General features: G+C 44.4%; 1 protein-coding gene across 6 annotated transcripts in view; it reads left to right on the forward strand.

Annotated features, from left to right (window-relative positions):
- Positions 1–16,980, forward strand: part of EML1 (EMAP like 1) — a 338,018-nt gene that overhangs the window by 106,984 nt on the left and 214,054 nt on the right. For all 6 annotated transcript variants that reach the window (XM_090034008.1, XM_090034006.1, XM_090034003.1 and 3 more), the window contains one exon: positions 6,590–6,722. In XM_090034008.1, coding sequence (XP_089890134.1) covers positions 6,590–6,722 — 133 coding nt within the window. The remainder of the gene's footprint in view (positions 1–6,589; positions 6,723–16,980) is intronic.

Consider the following 16,980-nt stretch of genomic DNA (forward strand, 5'->3'; position numbering starts at 1 on the left):
AACTATTTGCACCTAAATTGAATACCATCTTTTGCTTTTGCAGGTATCAAATTCAGATACAAATAGCCTAAAATCACCATTTTTAAGGTGCATTAAGGGCATACACATGTAGACACCTGCCCTTAATGCACCTTAAATAGGGCTAAAGCACCTTAAATCGGCACACATCGACATGTCCAATGTGAAAAAATTGGAAACTGCTGCTCTAAGAGGTTGTACCACTTCCTGCAAATTAATGGCTTTAAGTTATTTGGCCATCAGTGTACTGTAATAAGCTTTGATAGTATTAGCAGTTTGTTTTAAAGTGGTTTCCCACTAATTTCCAGAAATGGGTGTTCCCAAGAACACTAATATAAATCATTTCCTATTTTTACAGTGCTATTTCACTTCAGACACTAACCATGGGTCTCCCTTGTTTAGTTGAAGTATCTCTGAGGAGAGAAAAAGTAGACTAGAAAGCATATTAATAATTTGTTGTTTTGAGCAGGTCTGCCAAAATTCAAAATTTGGGATGCTGATGCACTTTCCTCATGAATAATAGATAAACCTAATTTTGAAAAAAGAACCTGCTCAGTCCAGATGCCAGCATAAAAATATTCAGTAATTTTTTACCATTAGACTGTAATTTAGTTTATTCATAGGAGCAGTTTAAGTTCAGCATTATAATTGAAAGCTGTGGTGACTAACAAAGACCATCATGGGAATGAATTTGACTAGAGACACCACACATGGAACCACACACTCTTAACATCTTTCCATTAATGCTGAGTGAGACTTGGACTATTTCCCCTTTACTGACATTTTACCCTGCAGATGCTGAATTGTAAGCCAAAAAGTTTAACTTGGATCTCAAACACTGTGGTGCAAAAACCCTGAAATATGCCAGTCAGTATTTCAAGTTCAGGATACCTTGTTACATTTAAGTGCTTAACAATTTATATGAAAGGTGCTGTGTTGGAGCCCACCTGCGGTAGAGCAACATCCCAGTTCAGTATGAGACAGCAATACTCTGTTTGCTACCTGAATTTCCTCATGGCCCACTAGCTAATTTATATTTATTTAAAGCCTAACAATTCCCAGTTTTAAAGCTAAGATGAATTAAGTACATATAGGGGAACCTGACTTACTTGCCTTGCCCATTTATGGAGCTCATTTACTAATGGCTCTTTTTATTTTTCTTTTGCCCACTATATGCCATTCAGAATGGCTTCCTACTTTTTCTACTTTTGTTTGTTGTTCTTTCTTCTTGCTATTGGTTCATTTGTTACCTTAATAGCACTATTAATTCATAGATCAGAGTGTGATTAAAAAAGCTGCTGCTGAGCCTGATAAACATGTCAGTGCTGTTACCACAGGTAAGACCCTAGAGCAACCAAACTTGCTAAATAAATATAACAACTGACAGAACAGTGATGAACGATGAAGTTACTGACATTCACTGCTTCTAATACCAGTACTAACGTGTTTGAAGTTCTTTTACTGTTTTAATTTTATCAATATAGGTTTCCATTGCTTTATACTGTCCATGTGTTCCTGGAAAACAGCACATAACTCAAATTCGCATTAAGGGAACCTACTTTACAATAGAACATATCCCTACTTGTTACAAGACCTCGACTGTACTGACCCCCAGGCCCATTTCTGCCACTTTTACAAGACAATTTTGGTACTCGCCAACAGCAGACAGTGCACACAAGCACAGGGCAGTTTCATAACGGGGATGACAACTACAGAAACACGTGTTGCAGACAGCGAGTGAGGAGCACAGACCCACACAGGAGACTGTATTTTGGTGTGCATCACTTCCAAAATACACTGCACAAAGCAGCTGACTGTAGGCTTCCGCCACACTAATCGCATAAGAGTGAATTTACCCTGCATATAACAAATTTTTGGTATAAAAAGGGTCATCGCGTAAGTGAATTCGCACATACAGAACCTGCATAAAGTGAGAGTTATTCTGAGAAACACAACAGGTTTCTATCATAAATAAAAACTGAACAGCCACAAAGTAAATGACAGATTAATTTAAAAAGTGTTAATAATGCATCACAGAATTCTATCAGTAGGCTGTTGCTTTGCTACAGATCATTGCCATTCTAACTTCATAGAGACAGAAGTGGGGCTGAATGGCAAATTAGGGACTAAGTAGTACAGAGAGGCATAAGCTTTTTTATGCAACAATCTACTTTGTTGGAAGCCATGAATGGAGTGGTGAAGTAGGCTGTCACCTACAAAAGTGCATGTCTCATTGAACCTCTATCTGACTTCAGACTAACAGTTAACTACCTCTCTATTTCTAGAGACAATTGGATTCATTCTAACTTGGATTCTCCTGCTTCAGAAGCATACATCCCTAGTGCTTGGTTTGAAACTAAACCTTTATGCTATATCAGTGCATAATTCTGATTACATCCAGAGAAGATTAATGCTAATTAGTCAACTCATTCCAGCATTTTAATGGGTTTATATTTGTATGTATGTATCTAGTATGTGAAGTAAAAATATTTTTATTTAAATATTTTAGTTGCTTGTTTGAGCATTTAGCTTTTAAAATAACTTGTTCATATTCTTAGAGCCTCTCAGGACCCTGTGAAAGAAGTAAGTTTTATATTTAGAATTGCATTCCCCAACATTAAATTGAAGTTATCTGGGAGGTGGTATACAGGGTACAGATAACAAGTATACTGTTACATATTAACACTACTGTCGATAAGTTTCAAACACAATAGGACATCTGCTGGAAACTACAAAAGGAATTTAGGCTGGTAAAAACTGAATTTTGTGAGAATTAATATGGCCAAACGAAAGTTAGGTAACCATATATTTTCAGGCCAGTGATTTTTACATGATGACTACAAAGCAGTACTTCCTTGCTGAGCTAGATAAATGGATTTTGTTCTGAAGAGATTTATATCTGTTAATGTGCATATTATAGTAAAAATAAAACCCAATTATTCTTAATGTCTGAGAAACTTGCTTACCTTGCATTCTTAAATTTGTGTAACTACTGTTTTTGTAAAGTGCAGTCAGTGCCAGCTTTTATGCTTGAAATAGGTTTCTATATGTGGTATTGACTGAAATGAGCACACAAATATATGAATTAAAGGTGCACTGATATATAGGTCTATAGCGTATTAGGACTGATAAAAGGAAAATTGACATTATCCGTAATCAGCTTTTTTTGCCCGATGTGACCAATTAATGTCACTGATCAATGGTGGGGCAGATCGAGGTCCCCATGGGGAGGGAGGGAGGGAGGGAGTGGGACTGGGGCTGGGACAGGGGCAGGTACTCCCCTGCCGTGGTGGAGCAGGGCAGGGTGCAGGATAGAGCCTCAGGCGGCTCATCTGGGGGTGGGGGGTGGCTTCTGCCACTGCGTGCACCCCTGGGTGAGGCATGGGCAGCATGTGCCTCCCAGATCTGTGTGCAGGTTGAGGGCAGGCTGCCTGCTGCGGTCTCGGGGCCAGGGACTGTACCAGCCTCTTCCCAGCGATGGGGGGAGGGGTGGGCAGCGGCAGTGCTGGGAGTGGGGGAGCCACATCAGGGCTATGGCAAATTTTGGGTGGATGTAGCCCACCCTGTAGCCCCACCCCCTCCCAGCACTGCCGCTGCCCACCCCACTACTGCCCACCCCCAATGTAGCCTGCCCCAGCCCATAGCCCACAGCAGGCAGCCTGCCCTTACCCTTGCCCTAAGCACAGGTCTGGCGGGCACATGCCCCTCCGCCTCACCCAGGGGTGCATGCAGTAGCGGGAGCTGCCCTCCCACACCCCCTGGACGATCAGTCTGCAGCTCTGTCCTGCACCCTCCCGTGCCCTGACTGGGCAGGGCCTGCCCCAGCCCCAATCCCTCCCTCTCTGTGGGGGCCTTGATGTGCACCCCTATGCCCTTTCTCCCCACAGACTTAGTGGCTAAATACTACTCTCCAAACTGCCAGGTTGCATATCAGGAATAGGACTGGTATCAGTCAATATTGCTGGTTAATAATCAGCTATCAGTATCGGCCAAAAAAATCTTTATTGGTACACCCCTAATATTAATGCTTGTTTTGTTCTTGTTTAAAAATTTTAAGTCTACAAGACAGTAACGACTGAGAAACTCCCAACCTTCAGGCTTAATGTTTTAGCAGCTAGAACAGAATGTTAGGATGCTATAATCCAGACCCAGGTGCAGGTTCACCCTGGTTTTTTTTTAAGGCTGATTTGTTTAATTTGTATTAAGCTGTTACGTATGCTTCGTTATTTCATTGTACCTATTGAGCATCCTCGGAATCTTTTAGATGTGTTTGTGCTCACAAAAGAACATGAGAAAAGAATTAAGATCTAAATTCTCAAAGGTATTTAGATGGTAGCTGGTATTGATTTACCTCATATTGATTAAATGTTTTTGAGGATCTGGGCCTAACTTTTTCAGTAAAGACTGAAGATTCAAGTGAAATGTAAGACTGCAGGTTTCATTGGGGAAGTGGTTAGTTGCTTTTTGTCTGTGGGAAGAAATAACATAGCCCAATAAAGATAATGGCCCCACTGTAGTTGGTAACATTCAACACAGAGGGCACGTTACACATGAAATTAATGTGACACAATAAACTCTGATGCATGTTGTGCTGGAGTTTATTGCTTCCAGGAGACAATTTCATGTGTGCCTGGGACCACAGGACATTAAGGTGAGTCAGAGCAGCCCTGGCTGGCAGGGAGCCCAGGAGGTCATCCTGCCAGCCTGGGTCTGCTCCAGCCTGGCTCAACATGCTGTGGAGGGGCTGGTTGGGGTACAAGGGGTTTGCCAACAGCCAGCCCCTGCACTGAAGCACCCTTGTGCCCCAGCCAGCCCCATCGGCATCTATTTGTGCATTCCAACACACTAAACAACGCTGCTATAGGATCGTACTTGTGTTTACAAGTACTAACCTATGGTGGAGTTAATTAGTTTGCTGTGGCCTAATAGGGCCACACATGTAGACGCTGAGACTTTACTGCAGAGGTAATTAGGCAGCTGTGCAGTAAATGTCTCATGTGGATGTGCCCAGGAAGATGTAGACCCTAGTCAAAGACTTAATAAGGAAAGACCACAGTCTTCAAATTTTGGCATGGAAACACTGCTGCAGCTACTGGACTGGGGGCAGCCCTGTGTCTTGAACCAGGATCCAGAGCTGCCCTAGTTCAGATGCTAACAATCAGCTCCAGGTCTGGGGCACATGCTTACATGTATGATGCCTTAAATTGAACAAGGTAGCCACAGAGATGTTAAGGTAAATCAGCTGATTGTTGGCATCAGGCCAAGAGCCCCACAACTTAAACCAGGGCCAAGGAAACAGCCTCACTGTGTTCAGTCCCCACGATGTGGATCAGGACAGTTCCAGGGCACCATTTGGCTCTTACTGTCATGCAGCTGGGATCTGAGGAATTTTATACCCCCTCCCAGAAACTGCTCATCCTGCCATGAACGTTTGGCAAAAGAGGTTGAAAAACTTGTGCAGAAAATTTCTATCTATGAACTAAGTATTTATAGAAACAAACAGAATCAGGTATAATAACTGTGGAGTTAAAAGATTCTGTTTTAAATATTTTCACTAACTGTATTACAACCTTACTTACCTCTCAAGTTTCTATTATTCACAACTGAACAATTGTTTGACTTTTTGCAACTAGTATGTAGTATATTTGAATGAAACTTCTTAAAAACTGTATCAAAATTAATTATGCATGTTGTGTGTATATAATAGAGTTTTAGGAGACTGCTTTTGGCTAGGATGATATAAATGGGATCATCTTGATTGATTATATTACAATTCTGTTATTTCAAGCACTTCCTCACTTTAAAACTGTATTTTCTTATTTTCTGAAATATCAGATGTGAAGCCTTATATTTCTTGAAAATGTGCTTTTTAAAATAAAATCTATAGGCCTTGGGGAGTTTGGCTACCTAAGTACTAACTAATAGCATCTTTGTGGAAGAGTTTTAAAAGGCTTCCTGCTCTCCTTTCTGGCATTTTGTTGAACTCCATCAATGTGGGATATGGATGTATATTTTTGAAGAGTGGTCTAATTTAGGATAGTGGGCTGACAGGTGTAGTTATTTTTGCACTTTCACATGCAAGTAATCAAGTAGCATTGCAACCATGTGAGAGAGGTTGCAGAATTGAGCCCCTAAGCAGTACCAAGGTTACTTTACAGATGTCATTAGGAATATCTTTGATGATAAAAAAAGATTTGCCTCTTACGTGAGAGATTTAGCTAATAGAATTCCAGAATTCTAGAACAGTAGGTTCATTGTAATGAGACATATTTGAATGCAGTATATTAGTCAAGCTGAACTTTTTGATAGTTTTGTTTATATTCAGTTTGAACTCAAACTCATACTTTCTTGCAAGATTACTTCCTTTTAATAATAAGCCTATGCTGCAGATTTAGTTAATTTATCCATTGTAAGTTTTAAGTCCCCAGTATAATGAAACAAAGGAAACACATTATAGAGGTATTTCTGAAGTATGTTACATTTTTGTTGTCTGCAGTTATAAAGATGTTATACTTATTCAGTGTATACAATTCAGTGTAGACTGTGACTTCATCATCTACTTGCCTTACAGCAAGACCCCTGGTACAAACACTGCCTTTAAGGACAACTGTTAATAATGGAACTGTGTTACCAAAGAAACCAAGTGGCTCTCTACCTTCCCCATCAGGAACCAGAAAGGAAACTGTATCGCCAGCAACAAAAAGGTTGGTTTAAACCAGAAACGTTATTAAACTAATTGAGAAAATAGCAAATCTCATGTGTTTATCTCTGATTAGAACTTACATGTGCAATTTTTTCTCTCTAGATAATGACAAAGTAATTGTTTAAATAATTAAAACTTGAATTAGTTACATTCTTGTAGAAGTGCTGTATTTACTCGAATCCAAGATGAGGTTCATTCTCCCCATTCAACATAGGGATGGGGGGAAGCCATGTCTTAGATTTAAGTAGCAGCCCACGGTAGACACCTGCTCTGGCCATGGCTCCAGGCCCAACCCAGGGGAGACCACGTGGTACAGAGTTAGGGGAGTGTGGGAGAGACCACTCAGGGACAGGGATGCTGCTGTGGCTTTGGCTCCAGCCCAGGGCCAAAACTGTTGCCATTTGTGTTACCTCATCAGGGATGGAGCTGGAGCCAGAGCTGCTGCATAGAGTAAGTGGTGGCAGACAGTGGAGCAGGCACCAGGGGGGAGGGAAGGTGCAAGGGGCATAAGCACCTGGGGGAGGCAAGGGGCGAGGTTCAGGCTGCCTTTTCCCTTGCTGCTGCTTTCCCTCCCACTTACCCTCTGCTCTTGCCTTGTGGGGTGGAGGAAAATTAATTTAAGATTTAATACATTTATAATGTTCCAGGTATAGAATCTAATTATTAGGGTGTTGTCTTAACTTGGTTGTTTTCAATTCAGGTAAATGCAGTACTGAAATTTCATCTCTCTTCTCATGCTGAATTGATCAGGATTAATCTTATTGTAGTAATTTTTAAAGGAGTACATAATACTTTGTCTATATTTATGTGTTGTTCTCTTCCCTCTGCAATCTACCAAGAGGTTAAAAGGAGACTCTTTTTACTTTGTTGTTTCATGACATCCTAAAATGTGGTTCCAGGATTCTATGTCATAGGCAGTGGAAGAAATGAAATATAGGGAAAGTTAGTAGTATGGTCACAAAGATTTACATGACTATTGCTTTATTTCTCTCATTCAGATGATTTTATGTAGAAGTAAAATATTCTTGGTTGTTTAGGGAAGTTAATGTATTTCACAATGATTAGCAAATACTTTATATTAGGATTGTCCAACTGGTAGCCTATGGGCTGCATCCAGCCCATGAGGGGTTAATGTGCAGCCTCAGGGTACTACCCAACTGCTGTTCCCCTCATTACTTCTGCTCCTGCAGCAGTCTAGGTCTTTGACATAGGTAAGCTCAGAGGGAGTGAGCCCTGTGAGCTTGTTGCCCATGTACTGGAAGGGGTGGGTGAGCCTTCTGGGCACAGCAGTGCCAGTAGTGGGGTTTATGTGGCAGAGGTGGGAGTGGATCACTTGTGCATCGCTGCAGCAAGAGGGATCATGCAGCACTGCTGGGGGGGATTTTTGGAGGGTGGGGGTTGTGTGTGAAGGAGTAGTGGAGGGGGACCCCTGCCACATGCCCCTCTCCCCCTCCCCCATGGTGCACGGCCCCTGGAAGGGGTGCGGGTGGGCAATGGGTGGTGGGGTGGGGATTGAAGTGGCAGTTGGGTCTGTGTTCTTATGTGACGGCAGCAGGGGTGTGTGTGAGAGAAAGGGAGAGATTTCGGGGGAGGGAGAAGTGGCCACTAGAGCTGGGCTTGGAAGCCTCCTGCCCCATAGAGCAGACTGCAGGGGGAGGCCAGCCTGGAAGGGAAGAGGCATGCCCAGCCCAGAGCCAGCAATAGGGACCCAGGTTGGGGTAGACGAGGCAGCTGATCCCCTGGCTATTTGGGGCCAGGAGGACACACTTCAGTAGTTCAAAACAGGCCACCACAATGAGCACTTCTTCTGGGTGATAACTGCCCAGATGGCAGGACAGGGGCACCTGAAGATATGACAGCAGTGCTGCATGAAGGCAAACTGTGCAGCCACAGCCCACTGGCAGCTGGCTCAGAGGTGCAGGTAGCTGTGCTGCAGTGCCTATACCACAGCCCAGACGGCCGTGTGGTCCCCATCTGGGTTTGGCAGGCACACAGTCATGGGGCCTTAGGTCTAAGGGGGCAGATGCTGTCTCAGGTGGCAGCAGGTCGCAGCTGGGCAGTAGCCCCCACTGCCAGGCTGCTGCAGTGGATAGAGGGTGCAAGGGCCACTCTAGGTCAGGGCTGCTGCGGCAGTCCAGCTGGCACAGGGGCTAGTGTCCCCACATACCAAGTGGCTGGGCCTCAGAAGCTCCTGAGAGCAAGTAGCCCTGAGCTGCTCACCAGGGCAGCTTTTTGTACCACAGGGGCTAGCACAAGTGCTGGCCTCAGCCTCTAGCTCCCCCTGCCTGAAGATCTGAGAGGAGCTGGGCAGGGTCAGTTTGCCCCAAGTGGCCCAGTTTATCCTACACCAAAGTGCATGTTCGTGCGCGTGTGCTGAGGCACAAATCTCTGGCACAAATTTGTGCTGATACTATTTGAGCTGCTGCTAGTGCACGTGCCTGGGTGTGTGGATGCACCCAGTGAGTCTTAATCTGCTATGCTCTTTAGTTGTCAAAGATCAGGTAAAATAAGATTTTATGTAGTCAGTTTTTCCTTGAATATTCCTCTGATTCCTGTGTTCCCATCCAGTTTTAAGTAGTAGTGATGCTCCCAGTTAACAATAAAGGCAAGTTGTAGAGATGAAATATTGATGTACCTACAACTGATGTATATTTGTAAAGGGAACTCTTTTTGTTAGGTGTGAGATGAAAACAGGTATTGTGCCATTAGCCACTCTCATTGTGAAAGGGGCTCAAGTTGTTATTACAAAGCAACTCATACTCTATACCACCAAAAATGCAATCAGTAGCCATCAGACTGTTGTTTCTACCTGACTCAAATGGGTTGAACATCTGTTACCGGGGGGCTCGCTGTAGCTGCAGGTTTATTGGGTTTGCAAGAACCAGTTTTGCTGATAGGGCAAGAAGGTAAATATGAAAGAATGTTAATGGTAGTTGAATGTTTGAAGGAAGATGAGAAAATTTGCATTAAAAAAACACTTGAGTGTTGCAGAAGTAAAGTATTAGTGATTTTGGATGTACTGGATTTTCAGGTTATTTTATTTTAGTTTTTTAAATCCCAGCATTAAAAAGGGGGGAAAAAAGATTTGCTCAGGGTAACTGTAAACAAAACAGAAGGCAGGAATATTTTTTCCTTCATCTATATACATAAATGATCTTGTGATCTGTCTCTAGAAGTGCAGGATAGAATTTAAAGATCAAGAAGGAGGTGGTCCTAACTTCATTTACAGTCACCTTGTGCATTCCTGATTCTGCATGAGTTAGACATTCTGTCACACCTTTCCTCACAATCTCTGGGCATCATCTCTTCCTGTAATCCTTGCAAAGCATCATATTGCATTTACTGAAATCCAAGGTGAGGTTTTTTCCGCTATAAAAAGGCAGACTCTAGTGAACTTTGTGTGAACAGGAGTTTGCTTAGGGAGTTCACTGAAGGAGGAAGCTAGGGAGCAGCAAACTGTATACATGTGTGCATGCATGTACAAAGGGTCCTGGTGTGAGTATTTGGTATGCAGGTTCTTGTGTAACAAAGATGATCAAGGATTTGGAAGGAAAATCACATGAGGAGAGGCTGAAGGAGCTAGTTATGCTCAGCTTGTGGAAAACGATCTTAAGAGGGGACATGATATCAGTCTTCAAATACTTGAAGGGCTGTCATAAAGAAGAGGGAATGCCATAAAGAAGAGGGAAAGCACCTTTTCTCTCTTGCAGAGAGGAGGATGTACACTAATGACTTGAAGTTGCTGTGAAGTAAGTTTAGATTGGATATCTAGAAAAACTTCTTCACTGTGAGAATAGTGAGGCAGTAGAATAGATGGTCTAGGGAAATTGTGTACTCTGTCATTGGAGGTGTTCAAGAAGAGGTTGGATGGCCACAGCTCAGGGATGATCTAGGCATAGCTATTCCAGTGTTCTACTATGGGTATTTCCCATGTCTCTGGGCTTTGCTGGTTGTTTCTTCCCCTCTCCCCTCCTCCTTCCCTCCCTTTTTTCCCCCTGTATGTGTCGGGATGTTTTTAAGCCTTCCTCAGGTGCATAGGGTGTTGGCTCCAGCCAAGAGGGACTTCAGGTGGGGTGTTCCTGGCAGGAGGGTATTGCCCCTCAGGGTCAAACCAATCACCATATTTAGGGTCAGAAAATAATTTTATCCAGTGGTCAGATTGGCACAGACTGCGGGGTTTTTTGCCTTCCTCTGTAGTGGAGGTGGGGTGGGGTGGCATTGCTCTCTATCCAGGACCTCTTGAACCTATATTGACAGCATTTCATGGAGCCAGGATGTTGGCTGCCCTGGTTCCCCCTGCTTTACTTGTGGCAGGTTGGGCTGTTAGGTCTGTGTTGTGTCAGGCTTAATAGTAATCTTATGGAGTTTAGAAGATGGTGTATATTGGGATTGTTTAGATGGGGACAGTCCTGCCTCAGGCAGGAAGTTGGACTAAATGACCTTCAGCCATCCTTTTCAACCCTACTTCTCAATGGTTCTATGATTCCCCCATTGAACATGGTGGGAAAGCCCCTCATCTTGGGTTCAAGTAAGTTTGGGAAGGAGGTACACTCTTGTAGAAGTGCTGTATTTACTTGAACCTGAGTCAGTGCTACAGCTGGTGCCCCCCACCTCCCCCTTGCAGCTCTGGCCAGGGCAGGGAGCATGTAGCACATGCTGCCTTGGGCTCTAGCCCAGCCAGTTAATGCTGGTAGCTGCACTGGCCCTGCCTCTCTGGGGTATGCTGAAGCTGCCTTTGCCACAAGAACTGCTGCTTGGCTGGACTGGGACCAGGGGCAGCAAATGATGTGTTCCCTGCTCTTGGCTTGAGCAAGGCCCTAGCCAGTTTTGGAGCTGTGAGGGGAAGGTAAGTAGCATGGTGGAGGGCAGAGGCACCAAGGCGGGGGATATGTGCTGAGGGCAGGTGCCAGGCGTGCAGGCACAGGGCGAGCAGGCAAGAACAGAATCAAGTGAGGAGGTTAGGCACTAGGGGGGCACAGGTGCCAGGAGGTCCAGGCACTGTAGAGGTATGTGGGGTACACAGTCATCAGGATGTCAGGCACCAGGGTGGGAAAGTGGTGGGGGTGACAGGTGGCAAGCAGCAGGCATCAGGCCAGTTCACTTGCCATTGCCCATGCCCCGCCACAGCTGCAGTGGTGGGGGACACAGAAATTTAAGATGACCCTCCGATAATTAGATTCTAGACATGGAAAATTCTTACAAATTTATACATTTTATCTATCTAGAATCTTATTATTGGGGGTCATCTTCAATTCAAATCAGTCTTTGATTCAGGTAAATAAGAGGTATTTAAAAGAACCAGTATTCTGTGTCGATTTACACTGGACAATGCATAGTTATCTACCTACATAGTGCTTTTCATACTGAAGAATTAAAAAATATTCTATTACTAGTAAATTTAGGAATTCCAGTAGCTTGATGGATATGTTAATAGAGCACATGAGCGTTACATAATAAAAGGACTTATATAACTTAAGAAGTAACTTCTCGCAATATTTCTATAAAAGAATTGTTTTAATACCTATTTTAAATATGCAGCGTGTTTTTTTTTTTAATTAAACAATTTCTCATGTCCTGGGAGTGGGGGAAGCACCTGGGAGTGATGGGAATAGTTCCCTCCTCCCTGCATGGTCCCCCAGGAGCAGGGGCAGAGAAGGGGAAGCCTCCCCCCCCACCCCTATTCCCAGTGTTTCTGTCCTAACTGAACACAGCCCCCACAGAGCCTGGATGGATCAGGAAGGAAGCCCCTCTGGTGCTTCCCTCATCCCAGGGACAGCAAGGAAAGCAGCAGCATCAGGCAGGGGAAGTGGGGTGAGGAGAAGGAAAAGGGAAGGTGTATTACCCCTCTGAGCAAGAAGCAGAAGGGAGGGGAGATTTTCACCAGTTTTAGGGACTTCAGAATGTCCCCAAGAGCTTCCCATGGTACAGTCCAATTCAAAACAGGGATGCAGCTGGACCACTACACCCCCTCTGGATCTGCCCTGATCACTCGATTGTGAGGCTTACTTTATTAATTAGAATTTGATCTTGCATGCTGCTGAGCCCCGTTAACTACTGTTGACTTTACAGAGTGCTCAGCACTTCTCTGTAGCCAGCCCAGAAAGATGAGGAGAAATTTATCATCTTTATTCTGAGGATCTTATAAATGCAACATACTTAGTATTTTTTTACAGTATGAATAGGGAAGTCATTTGGGAATATTGAATAGGAGGATTTGGAGTGCTGTCCAAGTTATTCTGAATATTGTGTTAACATCCATGTCATAATTATTTGAAATTTGAATTCAGAATATGAGAGTAATTCGGTATGTAGAAACAGCAGGTATTTTTATCCCTATGTTGTAATGTTGCTTGAAGTTCAGTGCTAAATACAAATTATGGCTCTGGAAGCAATCCAGTGCACAGTAGCAATGCTTTGTACCACTAAATAAAATCTAGATTTTTGTGATTGATATGGGATAGCTTTGTTTGTCATTAGTTCAAAGAAAAGAGGATAAAAATGTAGCGGGGAAGAATGCATACCATACCTTGCTCAGTAGGGATGCTGCTGCAGTGCATAGAATAGCATTTACTTTGGCTTTCAAAAGGAGACAATTACTCATTCTTTCTGTCTGAACAAATTGTAAGGTACAGCAATGGTGAAAAACTGAGTGTGGTAATCAAAAGGAGACATACTACAAGAAGTCTGGTTTGTAGATAGAATTACATGCCTTTAATATGATAAATTCCTGTTCTTCAAAACAAGGAATGTATGGTCTTTAGGAAACTGGCCGGTCTCTTAGAATTAATATTCTACATTCTCCACTCAGGACAGCAGTGATTTTATAACTGGCATACATACAAAATGCATATGAAGCCTCAAATACATTTTCCAGATTTGAATATCCTGAATAAAAAGTGTTTTTAAATTGAACTCTGTTAAAATTACTGTTTAATTTTACTGCATCCCTAGCAATAAAAGATAATATTTCTTGCTTGTAGGCAGGCGTGTCTACACAAAATGGTTTACTGGACAATAGATTAGTCTACTGCACAGTAAAGAATCAGTGTCTGCACATGCACAGCATTTACTACACTAAATTAGGCTGATGTGCTGTTTCCTAGCACCAAGAAATACAGGGACTAGATTAAATGTATAGTAGTGTGTGTGTGTAGACAGCTGATCGGGAACAAATTTCTCCCAGTCAGCCCTGGACAGTGTGTGTGTGTATGGGGCAGGGGGGGTGTCTCACTTTCATAGTTTCATAGTTTGTAGGGTTGGAAGGGACCTGAGTAGATCATCTAGTCTGACCCCCTGCCGTGGCAGGAAAGAATACTGGGGTCAAATGACCCCAGCAAGATGTTCATCTAACCTCCTCTTAAATACCCCCAGGGTAGGAGCCTGCACCACTTCTCTTGGAAGTTGGTTCCAGACCCTAGCTGCCCTGACTGTGAAGTAGCGCCTCCTGGTATCTAACCTAAATCTACCCTCTGCCAGCTTGTGACCGTTATTCCTGGTCACTCCTGGCAGTGCTCGGGGAAACAGTGACTTCCCCAATGCCTGCTGATCCCCCCTGACTAGTTTATAACAGGCCACAAGATCCCCCCTCAGCCTTCTCTTTTGGAGGCTGAACAAGTTCAGGTCCCGCAGCCTGTCCTCATAGGGCCTGCCCTGTTGTCCCCCGATCATACGAGTGGCCCTCCTCTGGACCCTCTCCATGCTGTCGACATCCCTCTTGAAGTGCGGCGCCCAGAATTGTGCAGAAACTGCCTGTGAGCCTAGTACCAAGCGGGTACTGCACAGCAACTTTAGTGCACATCAACTGCACATGTAGATGCACACAGCATAATTCAATAAAAGTTGTATAAGAATTCTTGAACCTGTTTTAATTAATGTAGAGGATGAGGAGGGGGAATATTTATAGTGAATATTGTGAATATTTTACCTAACCAGTTGGCAGACAAAACTCTTGCAGTAGAGATGATATCTTTTATTAGATCCACTAAATAGTAGCAAAAAAAATTCTTTCTTTCTTTTTGCTACTATTTAGTTGGTCTAATAAAAAGATATCACTTCTGTCCCAAGAGTTTTGTCTGCCTATGCTTTCAGACCAACAGGACTAACATCAATATCCCTTACTAACCAGTTAGAGTTTTAGCAATATTATATACAGTTTAAAATTAAATAGTAATTTGTTTTGATAAATTTGTTATGCATATTTTTGAACCCATGAATAATGCAGTTTTGAACTTGAGTGCTGGATTTCTGTTTCTTGCTTTATTTAGGAGAGATGGGTAGACTTTTAAGGATCAAAGAAATAAGAAATAAGAAAAAAATTCCAAAGAAATTGCCCCTTAGGCTTTTACACATCAAAAATAACTACATTAAAGCCAATAGTGTAACACTAATGTAAAATTTGTAAATTCAATAAATCTACTACATTTCTTTTCAGATGAGGCTCATCAGGCTAACGGAGCACAGGTTTCTCCTGTAATTGAGCAAAAACACTTAGTCCACGTCCAAACAACCAAGCGTGTGCCCACTGAAGCATCTCAAAGCAGTTTGAGACACCACAAGAGGCACATTGGGAACAAAAAAATGTTTTCCATGCTGCATATCTAATTCTGATACTGGGAAATCCCAGTATTAAAAAACAAAAAAAAACAAACCCCCCACTCTGAAAAGAAGCCGTGCAACCAGATGCTGGGTCCTCCAGAGAGGCACTCTAGCATGCAGCCGTAGTGTCTCTATGGTTGCCATGTGCCCCTGCTGCTTTTGCATGCTGCCTCAGCATGCTGGAGCAAATAGGAGCGGGACAAGGCTGCAGCAGCGGCTCAGACCCAAGCTCTGTCCCTGGTAAGCAGGGACATGGGGGTGGGAGACTGTTAGGGTGGGGCCCATCCCATCCCCGCCTTTCCCCCTGCGTGCACACAACACCCCCTCCCCGCCCCCACAGGAGCAACAGCCATCGGGGCGCTCATGCTCTCTTCCTGGCAGAGACCTCTGTCAGCCCACGTCACTGCCTTAAACCGACATCTGCACATGGTGTAGGCCTGGCTTGCTGGCGTGTGCCCTCAAGCAGAACTGGGCCAGCTCTTCCTGTCACCTGGGCTTCTAGCACAACATGCCAGAACTGTGCACCCTCGGGCTGGGCTGGGTCCCGCCTCCGTGTGCCCCATGCACTGTCAGGCTGGGCTGGCTTCAGGGAGGCAGGACCCAGTCCAGTCCAAGGGCATGTGGCTCTGGAGTGCATGCCAGGAACCCAGGTGAACCCAGGTGTCCCCCCCCCCACCACTACACAGCCACCTACCTCCTCACAGTCCCCTCACACCCCCAGCCCTGCACAATACACTCACAAACCCCACAAACCACCCCAACGACCCCCCTACCCACATACCCACTCACAAACCCCACACCCTCAAACACCCACACAAGCCCTACACTTCTCCCATAAAACTTACACCCACCCCCATGGCCACACTACAGTCCTGCCCCATGCCCACACTGGTACTGGGATATGTGGCCCCAGCCTGGGGAGTGCTCCTGGTCCCAGATTCACTTGGGGTGTGATGGGCTGAGGAGGGGGAGAGGGGCAGCAAGGGTGTGTATGAGAGAGAGATGGGGTTCAGGGTTGGGGGAGTGCTCAGGGTAGGAGAAGTTGCCAGAACTAGGCTTAGAGCTTTCCTGCCCCCATAGAGCAGCCTGTGCAGGGAGAGGCCTGTCTTGAAGGGTAGGGGCTTGCCCAGCCCAGTCCCTGAGTCCCAGTTGAGGGCTTCCTAGGAACAGCATGGGGATCGCTGGGTCCTGGGCACAGGCGCAGGGAGCAGAACAATAAGGGTTGTTGGTGCTGCTCAGAGCCACAAAGCAGCAGGTAGGACTGCTGCAGCTGGACTCATGTCCTGGTGCTGGGACAGAGCTGCTGCTAGGAGTGAGCTAGTGGGGGCAGGCAGGAGCTGCGGGTCAGGAGTGAGAGGCACCGATGGGGCTGTGGGTTGGGAGAGAAGGGCAAGGGTGTGGGCAGAGGCAGGGCAGTCGTATCCCACTGCTGTCTAGCAGAATGCATTTTATTATCGTGATAGAGGCACTGGTAGGCTTCCAAATTGATGTAGAATTGTAAGTATATCAATAAAATATTGCCCAACTGATCTCTATATATAGTGGCACTTCATTTTAATTGCAGAAGAACACAGATTTTGGGTATTTTAATGAGGGAATTTGGGGCTCTTTATCAGAGAATTTGCAATTTTTAAACAGGGAACACCAGGATCTCTGCTGGTGAG

This window comes from Crocodylus siamensis, chromosome 2, assembly GCF_052110815.1.
Source record: "Crocodylus siamensis isolate JL-2025a chromosome 2, ASM5211081v1, whole genome shotgun sequence".
Lineage (NCBI taxonomy): Eukaryota > Metazoa > Chordata > Crocodylia > Crocodylidae > Crocodylus > Crocodylus siamensis.